At 35.4% G+C, this 21,852-nt stretch overlaps 1 protein-coding gene and 1 pseudogene across 1 annotated transcript; both read right to left on the minus strand.

Annotated features, from left to right (window-relative positions):
• Positions 1 to 1,015: 1,015 nt before the first annotated feature.
• On the minus strand, positions 1,016 to 1,946 carry LOC122429425 (annotated as a pseudogene).
• A 16,195-nt stretch (positions 1,947 to 18,141) lies between these two features.
• On the minus strand, positions 18,142 to 19,698 carry LOC122429408 (olfactory receptor 2J3-like). The gene has a single exon (XM_043449704.1). The coding sequence runs from the start codon at positions 19,445 to 19,447 to the stop codon at positions 18,419 to 18,421; it is 1,029 nt and encodes a 342-aa protein (XP_043305639.1). The 5' UTR covers positions 19,448 to 19,698; the 3' UTR covers positions 18,142 to 18,418.
• Positions 19,699 to 21,852: the final 2,154 nt, after the last annotated feature.

Genomic DNA, 21,852 nt, shown 5'->3' on the forward strand with positions numbered 1-21,852 from the left:
CTTCATTGCTTCTTAGGTTAAGCAGGTGTTCCATGTTCTTACCTACCAATACCTTGCCTATGATGACCACTACCTTATGAGCTATATAGCATTTTTACAACTATTTTCATCTCCTTTATACTTCTCACTGTTTTGAAAAATGAGAAATATAAGATGCTTACTATGGCTGCATTATTTCAGAGACCTTCTTAACTGATTCATAAAACTTATTTTCTTACTATTAATAACGGTATAATGAAGAAAATAGACCAAAATTCCTCTCAATATTAACTACTTTCAAAAAAGAATAACAGTTTTGGAGAAATGATTTAAAGTATCTCATTATGTGCTTAATTAAACCAAAGAAAACAAATTTTTGATGAATGATGCCTAAAAAACAAGAAATTAAAAGGTATGTTCTAGGAACTTCCCTGGGGTTCCCATGGTTAAGACTCTATGCTCTCAGTGCAGGGGATCCAGGTTCAGTTCCTAGTCAGAACTAAATTCCACACGCTGCAACTAAGAATCCACATACCACAACTAAGAGTTCACATGCCTCAACTAAAGATGCCATGTGATGCAACTAAGACCTGGCTCAGCCACAATAAGTAAGTAAATAAAATGCTTTTTAAAAGATATATTCTAGGTATTTTAAGATTACAAATATCATCTTTCCACAGGAACTACATCTGCTCTTTAATCAATTTTTAAAACAATTCCATATCTCATTTTCAATTGAGAAAAAGACACTTTTGTTTTATTAGGTTTGTGCCATTGGAAAAAATCTAATATTGAGTTCAATCTTGATTTTATATAATTGTTTTCCCCACCAGAGAGTGATTGGTATTCAGGCAGTCTGTGTTTAATTCATATCTGCTACAATGAACTCTGTGACCTTGTGATAGTACATGCTCAATAAGTGCTGAGAGAGTGAGTAAATGAAAGAGTGGCCAATGGATGGATGGATGGATGGATGAATAATTGACGAAGAGATGCTCCATTGTACCATTAATGTCACAAGGATACAGGCTCACTCTCACCCCACTAGTCTCTTTATTGCCCCTCTTACATCTTTGTTTCTAAGAGTGTAGATTAGAGGGTTGAGACTAGGTGTGACAACAGTATAGAAGAGGGCAATGAACTTGCCCTGTTCTTGAGAATTTCCTGATGGTGGCTGTAGATATATGCACATGGCTGGAATGAAAAAAAGGGATACGACCATAAGATGGGCTCCACACGTCCCAAAGACTTTCTGGAGTCCAATTGTTGACTGCATCCTCAGCACTGCCCGGGCAATGGCCCCATAGGAGCTGAGAATGAGGATGAGAGGTATGAGAACAAAAATGGAGCTCATGACCATGAGGGTCAGCTCATTAGCATGAGTATCAACACATGACAGTTGAAGCAGTGCTGGAACTTCACAAAGGAAATGGTCCACTTGGCGATGTCCACACAGAGGTACCCAAAAGGTAAAAAAGGAATGAAGTGCTGAGTTGGTGAAGCCACTTACCCAACAAGCCACAGCCAACAGATGGCAGAAACGAGGGTGCATGAGGACAGTGTAATGCAAGGGTCTACACACAGCTACATAACGGTCATAGGACATGACTACCAACAGCACACATTCAGTGGTTCCCAGTGCAAGGGAAAAATAAAGTTGAATCATGCAACCAGTGTAAGAGATGGTTTTTTCTGGACCCCAGAGGTTGACCAGCAACTGAGGAATGAAGCTGGTAGAGTAGCAGAGATCCAGAAAAGAGAGATTTGAGAGGAAGAAGTACATGGGAGTGTGGAGATGGGAATCCAAGTATGACAAAATAATGATGAACAGGTTGCCTGTCAAAGTCATGAAGTAGAATATCAAGACAATCACAAAGAGAACTACTTCCAGATGAGGCCAATTAGAAAAACCCAGTAGAAAAAAGTAGTCTTCAGAGCTTGCATTTATTTTTTCCATTATCATTCATTTCTTGTTACCTGATGAAAGAGCCATATAGATTCAAAATAAAAGGAAAATAAATTGCCAAAGCAATCTTGAGGGAAAAGAACAGAACTGTATGTATAACCATCCCAGGCCCTAGACTATACTATAAAGCTACAATAATCAAAATATCATGGTATTGGCACAAAGACATATAGGTCAATGGAACAGAATACAGAGCCCAGAAATAAACCCACACCTATGGTAAATTAAGGAGGCAAGATATACAATGGAAAAATATAGTCTCTTCAGCAAGTGGTGCTGAGAAAATTAGACAGTTACATGTAAAGCAATAAAATTAGAACACTTAATCACACCATACACAAAAATGAATTCAAAATGGATAAAAAACCTAAACAAACTATGGAAACCATAAAAATCCTAGAAGAGAACACAGGCCAAATGCTCTTTGACATAAATTGCAGCAATATTTTCCTGGATCAATTCCCTAAGGTAAAAGAAATAAAAGCAAAAATAAATGAGAACTAACTAAACTTAAAACGTTTTGTATAGCAAAGGAAAGCATTGACAAAATGAAAATACAAGCTATGGAATGGGAGAAAATTTTCGAAAATAACGCAACTCACAAGGGGTTAATGTCCAAAATATACAAACGGATCATACAACTCCACATCAAACAAACAATTCAATCAAAAAAAAAAAAAAAAATGAGTACAAGACTTAAAGAGACATTTTTCCCAAGACATACAAAATAGCTAAAAAGCACATAAAAATATGCTCAATATCACTAGTTATTAGAGAAATACAAATTAAAAAACAATGAGATAGCATACTACATCTGTCAGAATGTTTATTACCAAAAAGTCTACAAAAAACAAATGTTGAGGATGTGGGGGAAGGGGAATACTCCTGTTGGTGGGAATGTAAGTTAGTGTAGAATGTAAGTTGGAGAACAGTAGGGAGGTTTCTCAAAAACTAAACTAAACCTACCATACAACCCAGCAACTCCACTCCTGGTTATATACCTAGAAAAGTGAAAACAATCATTCAAAAAAACGCATCTCAGTGTTCATAGAAACACTATTTACAATAGCCAAAACATGGAAGCAATCCCCATGCCCATAAACAGATGATTGGATTAAGAAGATATGGTGTATATACATATATATATAGCATCACTGACTCAGTAGACATGAATTTGAGAAAGCTCCAGGAGATAATGGAGGACAGAGGAGTCTGACACGCTGCAGTCAATGGGATTGCAGATTCAGGTATGACTGAGCAACTGAACAACAACAATACAATACAATGAAATATTACTCAGCCCTTAAAAAGGACAAAATACTGCCATTTGCAGCAATATGGATGGCCCTAAATTATGTTATGCTTAGTGAGGTAAGTCAGTAAAAGACAAGTACTGTATGATATCACTGATGTCAAATTTAAAAATTAATGCAAATTAATGTACTGCAAAAAAGAGAAAGACTCACAAGTATAGGAAACAAACTGTGGCTACCAAAGGGAAAAGGGAGGGAAGAGGAACAAATTAAGGGCATGAGAGTAAAAAACTCCCATTATAAAATAGATAAGCAACAAGGATATACTCCATAGCATAATGAAGTATAATCTGCAATAATAATAAATCACTATGCTATATGCCTGAAACTAACATAACATTGTAAATCAACTATACTTAAATAAAGAAAATGGAAAGTCTCCAAGAAATAAAGGGACACATGAGAAAGAAATGGAAGCAAATTTTAAGGGCCTATGACTCTTATAGGGCCAATTCTAAGACAATTGGGTATTAAGAAAAACTATAATACTAGTGAACCAGAGGAAATAAGAGTCCACACTCATACTGATAAATTTAAAAGAATAAATAAATAAAAGCTACTCCTGACATCAGTATCCTAACTAAAAAATACAGAAGGAATAGTGAAGTTAGGAAAACTCAAATGGGTACTAAAAACTAGTGAATGAAAATATAGTGAGAAATAGGATATTTACATAGTTAAAAATATCTCCCCACAAATTACTTCTTAATTACAAAGTGAAAAGTAGACTTCACAACAGGAAAGCCTGGTAGACATCACCACAGTCAAGCAATCAATGTTAACATCACCAATGTTGAGACAAACCAATATCATGTGACTACTGTTATGATGCTCTGAACAGGACATAGTATCACTTCAGTCATATTCCTGCCAGAAATGCACAGCCTGACTTTAATAATGAAGAAATATGAGACAAACTCACACTAGGACAAGTTGGACAAAACAGTTGGCCTGCATTCTTCAAATATCTAATTAAATGAAGACAAGAAAAGGCTAATGAAATAGTCCAGATAAAAGGAGGTCAAAGAGACATGATACCTAAATGTGTGATTCTGAACTGGGAAAGAAACTACTAACCACATTATTGAGACAATTGGAGAAATATGAATATGGACTATGGGTTTGATAATAATATTGTATCCATATTAAATTTTCTTTTTTTGCTAACTATATGGTGGGTATGTAAAATAATGTCTCTATTCTTAGGGGAAAGCACTTAAGTATTTAGCATTAAAAAGACAGAATGTTTTCAAATTAGTCTCAAATGGTCGAGAAAAAGAGATCATATACACAGATGATAGATGATGATAGATGGATGACAGATTGATACATATATATAAATGATAAATAGCTAGATAAATACAGAGACACATAGATGATCGATAGATAATAGATGGGACAAATATTCCAGGCAGAATGTAAACTACTGCTCAATCTGGTTAAAAGGTTAATGGTAGTTATTTGTACCACTTTTGCAGAATTTCTTTGTTTGATATTTTATCAAATGAAAAATTTATAAAGTAAATACAAAGTATTTTTACTTTTATATTTCATCCAGATATTTTCCCTGTTGCAGAAAAATAACTTCTTAACAGTTGAATTCTCTCTCACCCCAGGGTGACATCTCAGTAAATAGTAACTTGAAAAATTCCTTACTTAGCTACAAAAGAAGATTCTTGTGGAACAATAATCTTTTTCAACAAATAGCTTTAGTTTTTTCTTTTCAGCATTTTCATGCCATTTCCACTTATGTGATTATAGAAAGCATAAAGATTACAATCCAAATAATCTTAAATATATAATAGATATGAGGATATGATGAACAATATCACATTTAGTTATAATTTCAAAATACTTACACAGAATGAAGAACACTGAGCTTAAGTGAAATATTATTATAGAAAGAACTTTATCTTCTGATTTGCTTTCTTATACTCACAGCTTATTTCTAAATCAAAAACTAAAACACAATAGAAATAAAAAAAAAAAAAAGGAAACACACAGGCACATCAACTATGGATGGATACTCACAATATGAAGAAAGCTAAAAATCTTAGTTGACATGAATAGATCTGTGAAACAGATAGGGAGAACAGTGTCAGAGTGTGTCTTAAAAGACATGTGGATATAACTTACTTGAAAAGAGAAATTTTGGGGAAAAGGAAGATATAAATTCACCAAGAGAGCAAAGAAGCAAGGGTGTGAGGTTGGAGGAAGATAGAGAGAAAAATGACTACTGGTGCCGAAAGTTGAAAGTGTACACATGTGTATCACAAGGTTGAGAAACCTGAACACAGGGCCTCAAGGAAATTTCGACATTACTTCTTTCCTCTGGGACAATAACTGAGACAATATATAAATTCTGCTCACAATTTATAAAGTCTACGTATATTTTTATTCTCCAATGTAGAGAAGAACTCTGAATATTTACTGAAATCATTACATGGCTGTTTATCATTTATTATATTGTTCCTAAAGAATGTTATATTTCTTTTTTGTTTAAAAAAAGTACACTTCATAAATAGTTATAACTCTTAAAGTGAATTTTCACCTTCCATAAAAAAGATTAATACTACCTTTTGTTATCGGTCATTATGACAAGCCATAGTAACTCATCATTTAAACACCCCTCCATCTCTCTGTGAATTTTTTGTCTCATTCAACAATACCACATCACTCTGTTTCACTCCCACAGCCAATTCGTTTTCTCACACTTTCTAACAAGCTATAGGAAAAAGAAAGGAAGGAAGGAAGAGGAAAGAAGTGAAAAAAGAAAAGGAGAAAGAGAAATCACAGCAGAGCCATCTGTGGTTACCTCTTTGGGGGTCTCTTAGTTGCTCACATTTTATAAAAGCAATCTTGAAAAAGACGTTAACAGTAGATAAATGGTTAACTGTCAGCAGGAAAGTCACAAACAGGTTGGCTCCAACACTGTAAGACTGATTTGGGCCCTAAAACTTAATCATTAGCTACCTGTTACACTAATCTAAACTACTTTATACATCTCAGAAATCATATAGGATAATCAGACAGTATATGTTTTAAAAGAACTTTTTAATTAAACCAATATATAATATAAAGAACTATTAAGTTATGGAAGGAGAGTAACTATAAAGATATAAATAGAGCTCTAAAACTTGGAAAGGAGCCTTCCTCCTCAAGGCTAAAGTTCAGACCTTACCAAAGACAGTATGGCTGCTGCCCAGTGGATCCTGAAGTTTACCATGACAGAATCAAAAGATAGCAATGGTGAAAAAAATCATAAAGAGTATTTCATTTAGAGATCACTACCACTTGTGGGATAATGGGAAAGTTCCAAAATTTTTCTGTATTTTCATAGAATGGGAGATACTGCATCATGAGAAATATGAACCCAAATGCTGTCATTGCTACTTCTAAAGTTGATGTAATTTTCTCCTTCTTCATACAGTTGCATGAATAACTTAGTACATTACTTCAAACAAAATAGCAGCTGTCAGATACATTTATCTGTTGCAAGACCCATCCTTCAACATTCTTACAGAAGTTAGAAAGGAATGAGATAAGAGACACAAAAAAAAATAATATCATATGTAAATAGGGAAACTGTAGGATGGTTAAATTTATGGTTTAATTTCTTCTTACCAGAGGAGAGGGAAATAAAAACCTCATCAAAGGTATAAGCTATGGAATGAAATATCTCTTTTTTAAAAAATAAGACATGGAAGAAATAGGGACATGAGTCTCTTTTTCCCATCCCCATATAACTGGTCAGGTTATTTTTTCCTAACATTAGTCCTTCAATACTCTTACTTAGTGCTTAAGTAGTATTCAAGCAACTCCTTTCTCTTCTGTCCTTCCTGTGACTGTCAACATTCCCTGTATTTGTCTGGCTAATCTATGCCTCTTTATCATGTGGAACAATCTGATCTCTGGTTTTCACATCTTTGAAATTACCAACATAAATGGCTACCTACATTATATGTTCTAAACTACTACATCAATATATGAAAGCAGACTCTGAAAATTACTATGATTATCATTACTACACAAGAGTCTTGAGTCTACCAAAAAGATATGGTTTTAGCAGGAAGGAAGGACCCATTAGAGCATTCATTGTGTCAGGGGATGGACTCCTTTTCATAGAGCAAGTGGTGCCCTTATGGAAACAAAAGAATAATGTGACATGCTTTCCTTAACTGGGGCCATTGGGAGGGTAAATCCCCAAGCAGCAATTAATGCCCTTCAAGGAATTGTCCTAGTTAGAACAGTTTCTGAGGAATTCTTCAACATGATACACAGTTACACTAAAAAAAAAAAAATTACTCTAGACCCATCATCACTGATAAACATGAATTAAGCTGTGTTTATAGATAAGGGAATGAATTGTCCTGAAATTTCTTTCACAATTCCTCATCATGCTAAGGGCCACATTTCAAGGACAACTTGTCATAATTATTCTAACTGAGGGAGGAAGGAAGCATGAGACATTTAAAAATGGAATACATAAAGATGAAACTGTACATCTTTGTCTTATTAATTTAATTGTCTCTGCCTGACATCTCTAAAATTCAAGGCCAAGTTCAGCCCTCAGAAGTATTGAAAGTAATCTTTGAAAATTATAACTCAAAAAGTAATGACCAAAACTCTGAAAACTGAACAAAACTATTTAATATTTCCAAAATATTTTTATCAATAATTTCCCTTGGTGTCTTGTCAAGAGTTTTGTCATAATATATAAACAAATGAAATTAGCTGTGATTGCTAGCCTACATCCAATAATTGACTTGTTACTATAAAAAAAAGTTTATCAAGAGCTTATGGATTAATAAACATTTTTAATTTGTTATATTGTTTCCAGATAATTTATTCCATCTGTAGAAAAAATTTTGGTTTGGAAGTCATATAAAAATACTACATTTTTAAAAGTATAATTTTAAGAGAGCAATTCGGTATTTTTCTTTCTATTTAAGACAGGTACCAGAAAACAGTCTTTATGCTTCAGTGATCTTGACTGTTGTAAGGACTCAATAAGAGAAAGATTTAAAAAATTTTCCGTAGTACTTAGTACATAATTATTCAATACATATTAGCTATTATTATCATCAGAGAGAAGTTTAATTTGAACTGATATTTTAACACATGATTCTACTTTATTTTCTGGTTATTCTTTATTTTGGATATTTAAAATATTACACATAGAAAATCTATCTTCCCACAACTCAGAATTATCAATTATGATTTTTATATATTTAAATCAAGCATATTTTAGCACACAAAATATCATAAATATTATCCATATCCCTTTTAATTACCACTCTTTGACCCAAAACCCAACCCAGAGACAACCATTATCATGAATTTGGCATGTATCATTCCAGTTCACCTCAATATATATTAAATAATAATAAATATTTACATATTAATATCATTAAATTGTTATATATTCATGCTTTAAATTTTATTTTGAGGAGGAAAATTTAAAGAGCAATCCAACACTGGCAGTAAAATTGAATTATTTAAACCTGGGAAATATTTGACAACCAGGACTATAGCATTTTCATAGCAAGTTCCAATATTCCTCATGCTGTGGTTGCTAGACTTGTAGAATACTTAGCTTCTGCCAATCTATTGGGTGCTAGCAATCATGAAATTCTTATGTGCAATATTATAAACTTGTTGGGAATATACAGATGGTATAAAATAATTAGAGCAGAGTATTTCTAAAAACAGCAGCTCTCAGCTTCTTTCTTTTCCCCCAACAAACTTAAGAGATGAAACACACTGAAAGGATGTGACTTTCAAAGTACTTGATAGAAGAAATATGGATTCTGCCTTTTGGTAATTTTCAGAGTCCATACTCACTCCCAATTATATGAAATCCATGCAAAACATTTTAAGCATCAAATTATCATGGACCATAAGGCACAGTCATATATGAGGGATGAAAACGGACAAATGACATTAATTCATTTCTGTACGCTTCTGGCAAGTTGAGTTACATGAGAAGAAAGTGAATTAGAATAAACTATTTAAGTATCATGGAGAGAACTTCTCTTGGAGTTGAGTTATGTGCACTGATAATTATTACTGGATATGATTTACTTCTATTCCCATGTTTTTAATCTTCATTAGCTGTCAGAAAAATTACACACTCCAAGTGTGAGAACACACCAGTGATGTATAATATGATGACACCACTGAGGTTGGGATTGAACAGGGTTACTACAATGCCAGAAGAAGTTGTTCATCCTCATTTAATCAGTATCAGTTCGGTCACTCAGTCATGTCCGACTCTTTGCAACACCGCGGACTGCAGCACGCCAGGCTTCCCTTTCCGTCACCAACTCCCGGAGCTTATTCAAACTCGTGTCCATTGAGTCAGTGATGCCATCGAACCATCTCATCCTCTGTCGTCGCCTTCTCCTCCCACCTTCAGTCTTCCCAGCATCAGGGTCCTTTCCAATGAGTCAGTTCTTCGCATCAGGTGTCCAAAGTATAGGAGTTTCAACTTCAGCATTAGTCCCTCCAATGAATATTCAGGACTGATTTCCTTTAGGATTGACTAGTTGGATCTCCTTGCAGTCCAAGGGACTCTCAAGAGTCTTCTCCAACACTACAGTTCAAAAGTATCAGTTCTTCTGCACTCAGCTTTCTTTATGGTCCAACTCTCACATCCACACATGACTATTGGAGAAACCATAGCTTTGACTAGACAGACCTTTGCTGGCAAAGTAACATCTTGGTTTTTTGTGGGTTTTTTTTTTTTCTTTTAACTTATTTATTTTTTTTATTGAAGTATAATTGCTTTACAGAGTTTTGCTGTTTTCTGTCAAACCTCAGCATGAATCAGCCACAGGTATACATATATCCCCTTCCTTTGGAAATTCCCTCCCATTACCCTCCCCACCGCACCCCTCTAGGTTGATACAGAGCCCCTGCTTGAGACTCCTGAGCCATACAACAAATTCCCGTTGGCTATCTATTTTACATACAGTAATGTAAGTTTCCATGTTATTCTTTCCATACATCTCACCCTCTCCCCCCATAAGTCTATTCTCTATGTCTGTTTCTCCACTGTTGCCCTGTAAATCAATTCTTCATGAAGTGAGTCAGAAAGAGAAAGATAAATACTGTATTCTAACACAGTAATACATCCTGGTTTTTTAATATGCTGTCTAGGTTGGTCATAGCTTGTCTTCCAAGGAGCAAGCGTTTTTTAATTTTCATGGCTGCAGTCACAATCTGCAATGATTTTGGAGCCCAAGAAAATAAAGTCTGCCATTGTTTCCCTTGTTTCCCCCATCTATTTGCCATGAAGTGCTGGGACCAGATGCCATGATCTTAGCTTTTTGGATGCTGAGTTTTAAGTCAGCTTTTTCACTCTCCTCTTTCACTTTCATCAAGAAGCTCTTTAGTTCCTCTTCACTTTCTGCCATAAGAGTGGTGTCATCTGCATATCTGAGGTTATTGATATTTCTCCCGGCAATCTTGATTCCAGCTTCTGCTTCATCCAGTCCAGCATTTCTCATAATGTACTCTGCATATAAGTTAAATAAGCTGGGTGACAATATACAGCCTTGATGTACTCCTTTCCCGATTTGGAACCAGTCCATTGTTCCATGTCCGGTTCTAACTGTTGCTTCTTGACCTGCATACAGATTTCTCAGGAGGCAGGAAAGGTGGTCTGGTATTCCCATATCCTTAAGAATTTTCCACAGCTTGCTGTGATCCACACAGTCAAAGGCTTTAGCATAGTCAATGAAGCAGAAGTAGATGTTTTTCTGGAACTCTCTTGCTTTTTCGATGATGCAACGGATGTTGGCAATTTGATCTCTGGTTCCTCTGCCTTTTCTAAATCCAGCTTGAACATCTGGAAGTTCTCAGTTCACCTACTTTTAAAGCCTAGCTTGGAGAATTTTGAGCATTACTTTGCTAGCATGTGAGATGAGTGCAACTGTGTGATAGTTTGAACACTCTTTGGCATTGCCTTTCTTTGAGATTGGAATGAAAACTGTTTCCAGTCCTGTGTCCACTGATGAGTTTTTCAAATTTGCTGGCATATTGAGTGCAGCACTTTCACAGCATCATCTTTGAGGATTTGAAATAACTCAGCTGGAATTCCATCACCTCCACTCCACTAGAGCTCTGTGACAACCTACAGGGGAGGGATGGTGAGGGAGATGGAAGGAAGGTTCAAGAAGGAGGGGACATGTATACCTATGGCTGATTCATGTTGATGTATGGCAGAAACTATCACAATATTGTAAAGTAATTATACTCCAATTAAAAGTAAATTTTTTTAAAAAAAATTCAAAATGTGTTAGATGCAGCTAAATCAGTGCTTAGAGGAAAATTTATAGCTTTAAATGTTTTATGTTTAAAATAAAGGGAAATGATCTAATATCAATGACCTACATATTCACCTTCAAAAGTTGAAAAAGGAAGATGAAATTAAACTAAAAGTAAGCAAAAGAAAGGAAATAATAAATGTTTACACTAGTGTCCTATTGAACATTTAAGAGGAATACCAATGCTAAACAAACTCTTTCAGAAAATAGAGAAGAAGGGAGTATTTCCCAAGTCATGTAATGAAACCAGCACTAAGTTGGTACAGAAACTAGACAAAAACATTGTAAGAAAAGAAAAATACTGTTTACTATCACTCATGATTACAGACCCAAAAATTCTTACCTAGTAACTACCCTAGTAATTGGACAGAAAAAATTAGTAACTGAAATCCAGATTGTCTCTAAAAAGATCAAGAGTATGATCAAGAGTCCACTGCCAAGAGGCAAAGTTAGTTTAACTCATGAAAATTAACCAGTGAAATTCACCATGTTAATTGAATAAAGAATAAAATGAAGAAATGCAGAATAAATGCTGGACAAAATTTCACACCCTTTCATGACAATCACATCAAACCAAGAAGAGAATGAAACTTTATAATCCTACTAGATGATACAAAGAAACAAAAGCTAAACATATCTATTGATAAAAGACTGACTACTTCTCCTCAAAATTGAGAATAAGGCAAGGATTCTGGCTCCCAGTTCTTACAGTCAAAATTAATCTAGAAATCACAGCCAGTGCAACAAAGTAAGATATCGATATAAAAGGAACAGCAGTTGGACAGGTAGAAATAACAGTCTTTATTTGTGAATGACATGAACATGTACTTATAAAATTCTTAAAAATTTATTAAAGCATTCTTGCCTGGGAAATTCCATGGATAGAGGAGCCTGGTGGGCTACAGTCCATGGGGTCACAAAGAGTCAGACACGACTTAGTGATTAAACAACATTCAAATGAACAAACATTTATTGAAGGCCTACTGTGTGTCTCGCAAAAATAAGTAAAGCACAGCTCCATCCTCATGCAGCAATGAGACCATGACTTGGGAGGGTCTTTCCTCCTGTTCAGTACCCCTCCAGCTGCACCTTCCTTCTCATCTGTGAACTGCCTCCCTCCTGTGCAATCTTGGTGAGTGTGTGTCAGAGAGCCGTGGTCCCTAGTTTAGAGCTGGACACAGGACTGAGGCTTGATCATGCTGACTTTCTCCAGTGTTCTGACTCTTGAACAGAAGGACAAAGAAGGAAGACGACAGGCCCTGAGCTGTTCTGGTGAACTTGAGGCTGTTCATTCACTCTTGCTCTGGACTCCCTGGCACTACCCTAGTAATTGGACTCTAAGAGCCTGGGGTATCCTGGCATCCATCATTCTTCCAACAATCTTTGAAGAAAATTTGCCAGAGTCAGCCTCCAGTGCTTATAGTAATGAACACTAACTGGTAGCATGTTCTGCAAGCTGTAAGTTAAAATGAAATTCTCTTTACATTTTCAGACTTGGTGAAAGCTTTACTCCCTGCACTAAAAACAAGACTTTTCAGAAATGAAATCACTGAAACATTGAAACTAAGTCAAAAAGATAATGTAGACAGAAAAGTAAACTGAAGGTACTGACTCTCAGATTCAGACAGCATTCAAATGTAACTTCCCAACACTATCAATACTGAGGCTGGATCATGTTTAAATTGCCACAACAGAAACTCAATTTTTAAAATTAATTTACTTATTTCAATTGGAGGATAACTACTTTACAATATTGTGATGGTTTTTGCTATACACCAACATGAATCAGCCATGGGTACACATGTTTCCCCCCATCCTGAACCCCACTTCCTGTCTCCCTCCCCAACCCATCCCTCTGGGTTGTCCCAGAGCACCAACTTTGGGTGCCTCATGCATCAAACTTGCACTGGTCATCTATTTTACATATGATAATATACATGTTTCAATACTATTCACTCAAATCATCCCACCCTCGTCTCCTCCCACAGGGTCCAAAAGTCTGTTCTTTACATCTGTGTCTATTTTACTGCTCTGCATCTATTTTACCATCATTCTAAATTCCATGTTAGTTGCTCAATCATGTCTGATTCTTTGTGACCCCGTAGACTGTAGCCTACCAAGTTCCTCTGTCCATGGAGTTTTCCAGGCAGGGATACTGAAGTGGGTATGTATGCATTAATATACAGTATTTGTGTTTCTCTCTCTGACTTAGTTCACTCTGTTTAATAGGCTCCAGTTCCATCCACCTCATTAGAACTGACTGAAATGTGTTCCTTTTTATAGCTGAGTAATAATCCATGTGTATATGTACCACAACCTCCTTATCTGTTCTTCTGCCAGTGGACATTAGGTTGCTTCCATGTCCTGGCTATTATAAACAGTGCTGCAATGAACATTGGGGTACATGTCTCTCTTTCAATTCTGGTTTCCTCAGTGTGTATGCCAGAAGTGGGATTGCTGAGTCATATGGCAGTTCTATTTCCAGTTTTTCAAGGAATCTCCACACTGTTCTCCATAGTGGTTGTACAAGTTTGCATTCCCACCAACAGAGTAAGAGGGTTCTCTTTTCTCCACATCCTCTCCAGAATTTATTGTTTGTAGACATTTTGATGACAGTCATTCTGACTGACATGAGATGATACCTCCTTGTGGTTTCGATTTGCATTTCTCTAATAATGAGTGATGTTGAGCATCTTTTCATGTGTTTGTTAGCCATCTGTATGTCTTCTTTGGAGAAATGTCTGTTTAATTCTTCTGCCCACTTTTTGATTGAGTTGTTCATTTTTCTGGTATTGAGCTGCAAGAGCTGCTTGTATATTTTTGAGATTAATTCTTTGTCAGTTGTTTCATTTGCTATTATTTTCTCCCATTCTGAAGCCAGTCTTTTCACTTTGCTTATACTTTCCTTCATTGTGCAAAAACCTTTAGCTTTAATTAGGTCCCACTTCTTTATATTTGTTTTTATCTCCATTACTCTGGGAGGTGGGTCATAGAGGATCTTGCTGTGATTTATGACAGAGAGTATCTGCCTATGCTTTCCTCTAAGTTTCCTTTAGGATGGACTGGTTGGATCTCCTTGCAGTCCAAGGGACTCTCAAGAGTCCTCTCCAACACCACAGTTCAAAAGCATCAATTTATCTCTGGAATTTCTGTTTTATTCCATTGATCTATATTTCTGTCTTTGTGCCAGTACCATACTGTCTTGATGACTGTAGCTTTGTAGTACAGTCTGAAGTCAATTTATTGCATTCCTTGATTACTGAAATATGTCACTGAGCAAGATTTTAGGTTATTTTCAGTTGGCAATGTGGTTTAAAAATCTGTCTTCCAAATAATGTTATTAATTGTAAAAAAAAAAAAAAAAAAATCTGTCTTCCATTGGGGATAATTTAAAGACAGCCATAAAAAAGTAACCAAAAAAAGTAACTTCCTAGATAGTCTTAAGTGAACTTTTGGCAGCCTTTAGACCAAAGTGCTGGTCTTAAATGAATGGTAAATAGATTGTCCACAATCCCTTTTGAAAAATAAACAGTTTGCATTTATTTTCTAAAAATTATTAAAAGTCTTCCAGAAATAAAATATGCAGTTAGCACAGTCACAGGATACAAGATCAATATATGAACACTCAATTGTATTTCTATGCCATTTACAATTGCATTCAAAACATTAAATAGTTATGGATGAATTTTTACCAAATATACACAATATCAATATAATAAAAACTTCAAATGCTTCTGAGAGAAATTTAAAAGATGTAAATAAATGGAGATATATACTGTGTTCCTGAAGCAGAAGACTCAATGTTGCCAAGATATCAGTTCTTCCCAAATTGGTCCATAAATTCAATGCAATCACAATCAAAATGCTGGCATGCTTTTTTGTAGAAACATGTATTTCATTAAAGTTTAAAACTTGCTCTTTGGAGCTTTTGCACAACAAAGGAAACTATAAGCAAGGTGAAAAGACAGCCCTCAGATTGGGAGAAAATAATAGCAAGTGAAGCAACAGACAAAGGATTAATCTCAAAAATATACAAGCAACTCCTGAAGCTCAATTCCAGAAAAATAAATGACCCAATCAAAAAATGGGCCAAAGAACTAAACAGACATTTCTCCAAAGAAGACATACAGATGGCTAACAAACACATGAAAAGATGCTCAACATCACTCATTATCAGAGAAATGCAAATCAAAACCACAATGAGGTACCATTACACGCCAGTCAGGATGGCTGCTATCCAAAAGTCTACAAGCAATAAATGCTGGAGAGGGTGTGGAGAAAAGGGAACCCTCTTACACTGTTGGTGGGAATGCAAACTAGTACAGCCACCATGGAGAACAGTGTGGAAATTTCTTAAAAAACTGGAAATAGAACTGCCATATGACCCAGCAATCCCACTTCTGGGCATACACACTGAGGAAAACAGATCTGAAAGAGACACATGATCCCCAATGTTCATTGCAGCACTGTTTATTATAGCCAGGACATGGAAACAACCTAGATGCCCATCAGCAGACGAATGGATAAGGAAGCTGTGGTACATATACACCATGGAATATTACTCAGCTGTTAAAAAGAATTCATTTGAATCAGTTCTAATGAGATGGATGAAACTGGAGCCCACTATACAGAGTGAAGTAAGCCAGAAAGATAAAGAACATTACAGCATACTAACACATATATATGGAATTTAGAAAGATGGTAATGATAACCCTATATGCAAAACAGAAAAAGAGACACAGAAGTACAGAACAGTCTATTGAACTCTGTGGGCGAAGGTGAGGGTGGGATGTTTCGAAAGAATAGCATGTATATTATCTATAGTGAAACAGATCACCAGCCCAGGTGGGATGCATGAGACAAGTGCTCAGGCCTGGTGCACTGGGAAGACCCAGAGGAATCGGGTGGAGAGGGAAGTGGGAGGGGGGATCAGGATGGGGAATACATGTAAATCCATGGCTGATTCATGTCAATGTATGACAAAACCCACTGAAATGTTGTAAAGTAATTAGCCTCCAACTAAAAAAAAAAAAAAAAAAAAAACTTGCTCTTTGGAAGACAGTATTAGAAAATAAAAAGCACACCACAGACTGGAAGGATATCTTACAAAACATTTATCTGACATAGGACTTAAGTTAAGAGTGCATAAGTAATACTTAGAACTCAGTAATAAAAAGATAAATGACCCAATAAAAATGGATAGAATATTTAACATAAACATCACAAAATAAGATATAGGAGGTACATGAAAAGATGGTCAACATCATAGCCCTTAAGTAAATGCAAATTAAAATCACAATGAGATATAACTATAAACCCACTGGAAAGGCAAAAAGTATAAAGATTCACAATACCAGGTGTTATAGAAAATGTGGGGTAATAGTAACTCTCATACACTGTTTTTTGGAATGAAAATGGTATAGCTACTTTGAAAACATTTTGACAATTTCTAATAAAGGTAAACATATACTTACTTTATGATTCATCAATCCCACTGTTAGGTGTTTACCTAAATTTAGGGAAAAACTTACCCACGCAAACACTTGTATACCAATCTTTAAAAGAGCTTTATTCATAATAACCAAAAAAGTAAATACTTTCAAAAACTCATTATCAGATAAATGGATACATTGTGCCATATTCATACAATGGAATTCTAATCAGCAAGTAAAAGGGGGGAGCCATTGATGCATGTCTAAATTTCAAAACGATCATGCTAAGTGAAAGAAGCCAAACTCAAAGATTATACACTGTATGATTACATTTTTATTAAATTCTAAAGAAGAAATGAAAGAGGCAAAACTATTATGACAAAATCAATGGTTGCTTCAGGCACGGGTAAAAGAACTGACAGCAAAAGGACAGCATTCCTTGGAGAGTGATGGAAATGTACTATATCTTGATAGTGGTGATATTTATACAATTATACATTGTCAAAACTCATTTAACTGTACATTTTAAATGGATGAATTTTATTATATGTAAATTATACTTCAATAAGCCTTAAAAAGGAGAACCATTTATATGTTGAAAGACTGGAATGCTACATGTGGAATGCCAAATGGTAAGTTTTCCATGGAGGCAGGAAAAGTAAATGTTTTCACACTTGGCAAAGTTTGTGTGATATGTGAAATGATCCATTATGTGGCCCCAGTTATTTAGGAAAAATTCTATTACCCAATAAGCCTTGGTTGAGAGGTGGATTTAAAGACATGACTCTGTACCCTATAGTCATAATCATGTTTAGTGAAAGATAAAGAGGGTGAAGAGAGGGGAAGACAAATACTCTGGAGAGAGTCAATGAGTATGAGTAAAGGAATGGATGAATGAATGAATCATCTGAACAGGTAATTCTTTATATCTTTCAATGCAACAAGTGTATATATAGATCCATAAGACAAAATGCTCAAATAATTTAGTATCTTGAATAAAGTGTATTTCAGCCAAAGAATCTTTACCATTTATGTAAATGTAATGACTGTCAATGATCAAAAACTCTATTAGCCTAATCTTTGCTATATTGACTCTCTCTTTCTGTAGATACTAAAGTTTGCTCCATAAATTAGTGTATTAATTTTAAAACCAGGCCCCTAATTTCTGGAAACACTAAACATAGAATGATTAAAGATTAAAGTTGTACAAATCAAAAAGGTTATCTTTAGAAAATATTTCAGAATGAACAAATAAAAAGAACAACAAATTTGGGGGCAGAACTTTTCTTCTATGCTTGGTGGGTTGTAGACCAAAAATACCGTCACGTCTCAAGGGAGCAGAGGAAACCTCCGAGAGAGATAAGACTCTCTGAAAAAAGTTGCTGGACAGGTGATCTCTCACATCTCCCTACCCCAGCCCATTAATCTTTTAACTGCCCCTTTTACATCTTTGTTTCTGAGAGTGTAGATTAGAGGGTTGAGGCTAGGTGTGACAACAGTATAAAAGAGGGCAATGAACTTGCCTTGATCTTGAGAATTTCCTGATGGTGGCTGTAGATATATGCACATGATTGGAATGAAAAAGAGGGATACAACCATAAGATGGGCTCCACATGTCCCAAAGACTTTCTGAAGTCCAGTTGTTGACTGCATCCTCAGCGCAGTCTGAGCAATGGCACCATAGGAGCTGAGAATGAGAATAAGTGGTATGATCACAAAAATGGAGCTCATGACCATAAGGGTCAGCTCATTAGTACGAGTATCAACACATGACAGTCGAAGCAATGCTGGAACTTCACAAAAGAAATGGTCCACTTGGCGATGTCCACACAGGGGTACCCAGAAGGTAAATGAGGAATGAAGTGCTGAGGTGGTAAAGCCACTTACCCAAGAAGCCACAGCCAACAGATGGCAGAAATGAGGGTGCATGAGGACATTGTAATGCAAGGGTCTACACACAGCTACATAACGGTCATAGGACATCACCACCAACAGCACACATTCAGCAGTTCCCAGTGCAAGGACAAAATAAAGTTGAATCATGCAACCAGCATAAGAGATGGTTTTCTCTGGCCCCCAGAGGTTGATCAGCAACTGGGGGATGGAACTCGTGGTGTAGCAAAGATCTAGAAAAGAGAGGTTTGAGAGGAAGAAGTACATAGGAGTGTGGAGATGGGAATCCAGATATGACAAGAAAATGATGAACAGGTTACCTATCAGTGTCATCATGTAGAACATCAAGATAACCACAAAGAGAACTAACTCAAGATGAGGCCAGTTAGAAAAACCTAGTAGAACAAAGTAACCAGAACTTGCATTTTTTTCCTTCATCTTTCTTTTTCTTTCAATACCTGAAGGATCATATAAACTGAGGGTCTGCCCCCTCATTGTCAAACCCTTGCAAACTGATCGAGGGAGAAAATACATATCCAGATACTGCCATTATAACAATAGTATTTTTATAGTTTTGTTTTTATGTTTCATTCAGACATTTGTCCTGTTGTAGATACTATCAATAGCTTCTCATCTGAATTAGTTATTTTTTATGTATGTTAGCATTTGGATAAGTGAAGATTAAAGACTTTTCATAGCTAAGAAAATTTTCATTTTAAAAAGTCTCTTTTCTTAGGGGGAAAAAAACCTCTACTCCCCTTTTCCTCATTTTCAGGTTATTTCTGATTTCGTGGTTACATAGAAGAAATATCTGCAGTCTTAACAATCTTGCATAAAGGTGAGAATTTATCATGAGATAAAAATAATTCAGCAGTAACTTTAAAGTACTAATATTGGATTTAAAAAAGTAAACTTCAATTGATATGTTTATAGACAAAATAAAACATTCATACTTGTTTATTTATGCTGTCAGCTTATTTCCAGACACAAATAACATGTAAATGTAAATATAAACAAAGACACATGCATGCAAGAGCACACACCAACTTATCAATATTCATAATAATGAGTTTAGCTGAAGTTCACTGCACAGGTATCAACACACAATCATCGCAGAAGTGCTGAAACCACAGAAGTGCTCCACAGAGCAATGTCCACACAAGGAAACCCAGAAGGTAAAGAAGAAATGAAATGCTGAGGTGTAAAGCCACTTATCCAAGTGGCCTTTATGGAAACAACAAACAACAACAATAAAACAGCTAATAGTCTGGATTAATTGAAAAATGAAGTAGATTGGGAAATTTGGTGATAAAATACTTCCAAACATAAATGAGAATACAAGTTGTTTTAGAAGATGAAAAAAAAAAAAAAAAGACAAAGGAAACTCTTAAGAGGGAGCAAGAAAGGGAGGGTGTTTGGAGCAGGAAAGCAGAGAGGAACTCTGATTGTGGCATTTGGAATACAAAGTGTGTATTTTGAGTGTCTATGAGACATGAACAACAGAGTTTAAAGATTGTGCCCACAAAACTGCATATGCTTTAGAACAATAGATAAGACATTAAATTATGAGTCACAACCTATAATTACATAATACATCTAGGTTTTCCACAATTTGGAATGGGAAATTCTGAAAGAAAATTGACTAATTTTTAATAGGCAAAGATATGTGAATATTACATAGAATCCAATGACAAGGTCGTCTTCTTGTGGTTCTTTTGTAAAAAATAGAGTTACGAAATGTGCACTACTAGTTTGATTTTCAGTTGCTTATTTTCTCTTGTGCATTATCCATTTTTCTACTTATGCTTCTCTCACATCTCTGATAGAAGATGGCAAAAGACAAATTCAACCAAAACAGATTCACCTGCAGTCTTTTGAGGAATGTTTATTTGCTCTAATATTGTAATCTTGAATCTTTAAAAAGCTATAAGAGATGTCTAATTAGTTGAGTTACAAGCTGGAGAGCTAGGAACATTGAATTTGGCTAAGATTGATTTAGGCAGGCATAAATATAGTAACGTACCACTTAATATTATTGACAATGAAAATAACTATTATCCTTTTAAGATATGATGAGAAAATGCTAAAGGATTTTCTTAATTTCCTTAGAATTAGAGTTAATACATCACAAGATATTTGAATTCAAATACTGTGGGTACCTTTTTTGATGCAGACATAATTTTTCTGCCTTATAAAGCTGCCTGAATTTCATGTTACATTAATTAAAAGAAATTGGGTGTTTTGTGGTATTTGTTGTATTACCTTTCTTTCAGCATTCTTCTCAAAGTAAAAAGGAAAAAAAATTAAAAAGGGATAAGAGATTAGGGATGGAAAACTACAGAATTCAGGAAAATTAAATTTCAAAGCTTTATGGTTTGATTTCCTTCTTAACAGATAAAAGGGAAATAAAGACCCTATCAAATATATCTTTTATAAACCATAGAATAAAATATTTCCCTTAAGTCAAATATTATGGGGAAAGTGGATGGCTTAGCACTTTCTTCTCACCCTCATTGTTACTAGCAAACATTTTTCTAATTCTTGTAATATTCATTCCTTTATACTAAAACCGGTTTAGCACTTCATCAACTTCTTTCAGTAGTGACCTTCCTGTGTTGCTCACCTTCCCTGCTGTTCTCTTTCTTTCTATGCCCTAATTGTGTATAAACTGATGAGAGGCTCTCTGGATATCATGTGACCTGAAAACATTAACCTAATTGCCCTCCTATCCCACCTGCACTAATGTATATAATCTAACTGTGGAAAGCAATCTGAAAATAATTGTGATTATCACTGTTACAAACGAGACAATGTGTTTGTCCAAAATTTTCCCTTTAGCACAACATGGGAACTCTTAAGGGCATAATAAGGTATCAGGGGATGCACCCCTTACCCCAGAGCAAACAGGACCTTTACAGAAACAAAGAGAATAATATGAT

The sequence above is a fragment of the Cervus canadensis genome, chromosome 28 (genome assembly GCF_019320065.1).
Source record: "Cervus canadensis isolate Bull #8, Minnesota chromosome 28, ASM1932006v1, whole genome shotgun sequence".
Classification (NCBI taxonomy): domain Eukaryota; kingdom Metazoa; phylum Chordata; class Mammalia; order Artiodactyla; family Cervidae; genus Cervus; species Cervus canadensis.

Excerpts from the sequence above, each read along its gene's own strand:
- LOC122429408 (XM_043449704.1), bottom strand. The coding sequence starts at position 19,447 with ATGTATTTTCTCCCTCGATCAGTTTGCAAGGGTTTGACAATGAGGGGG.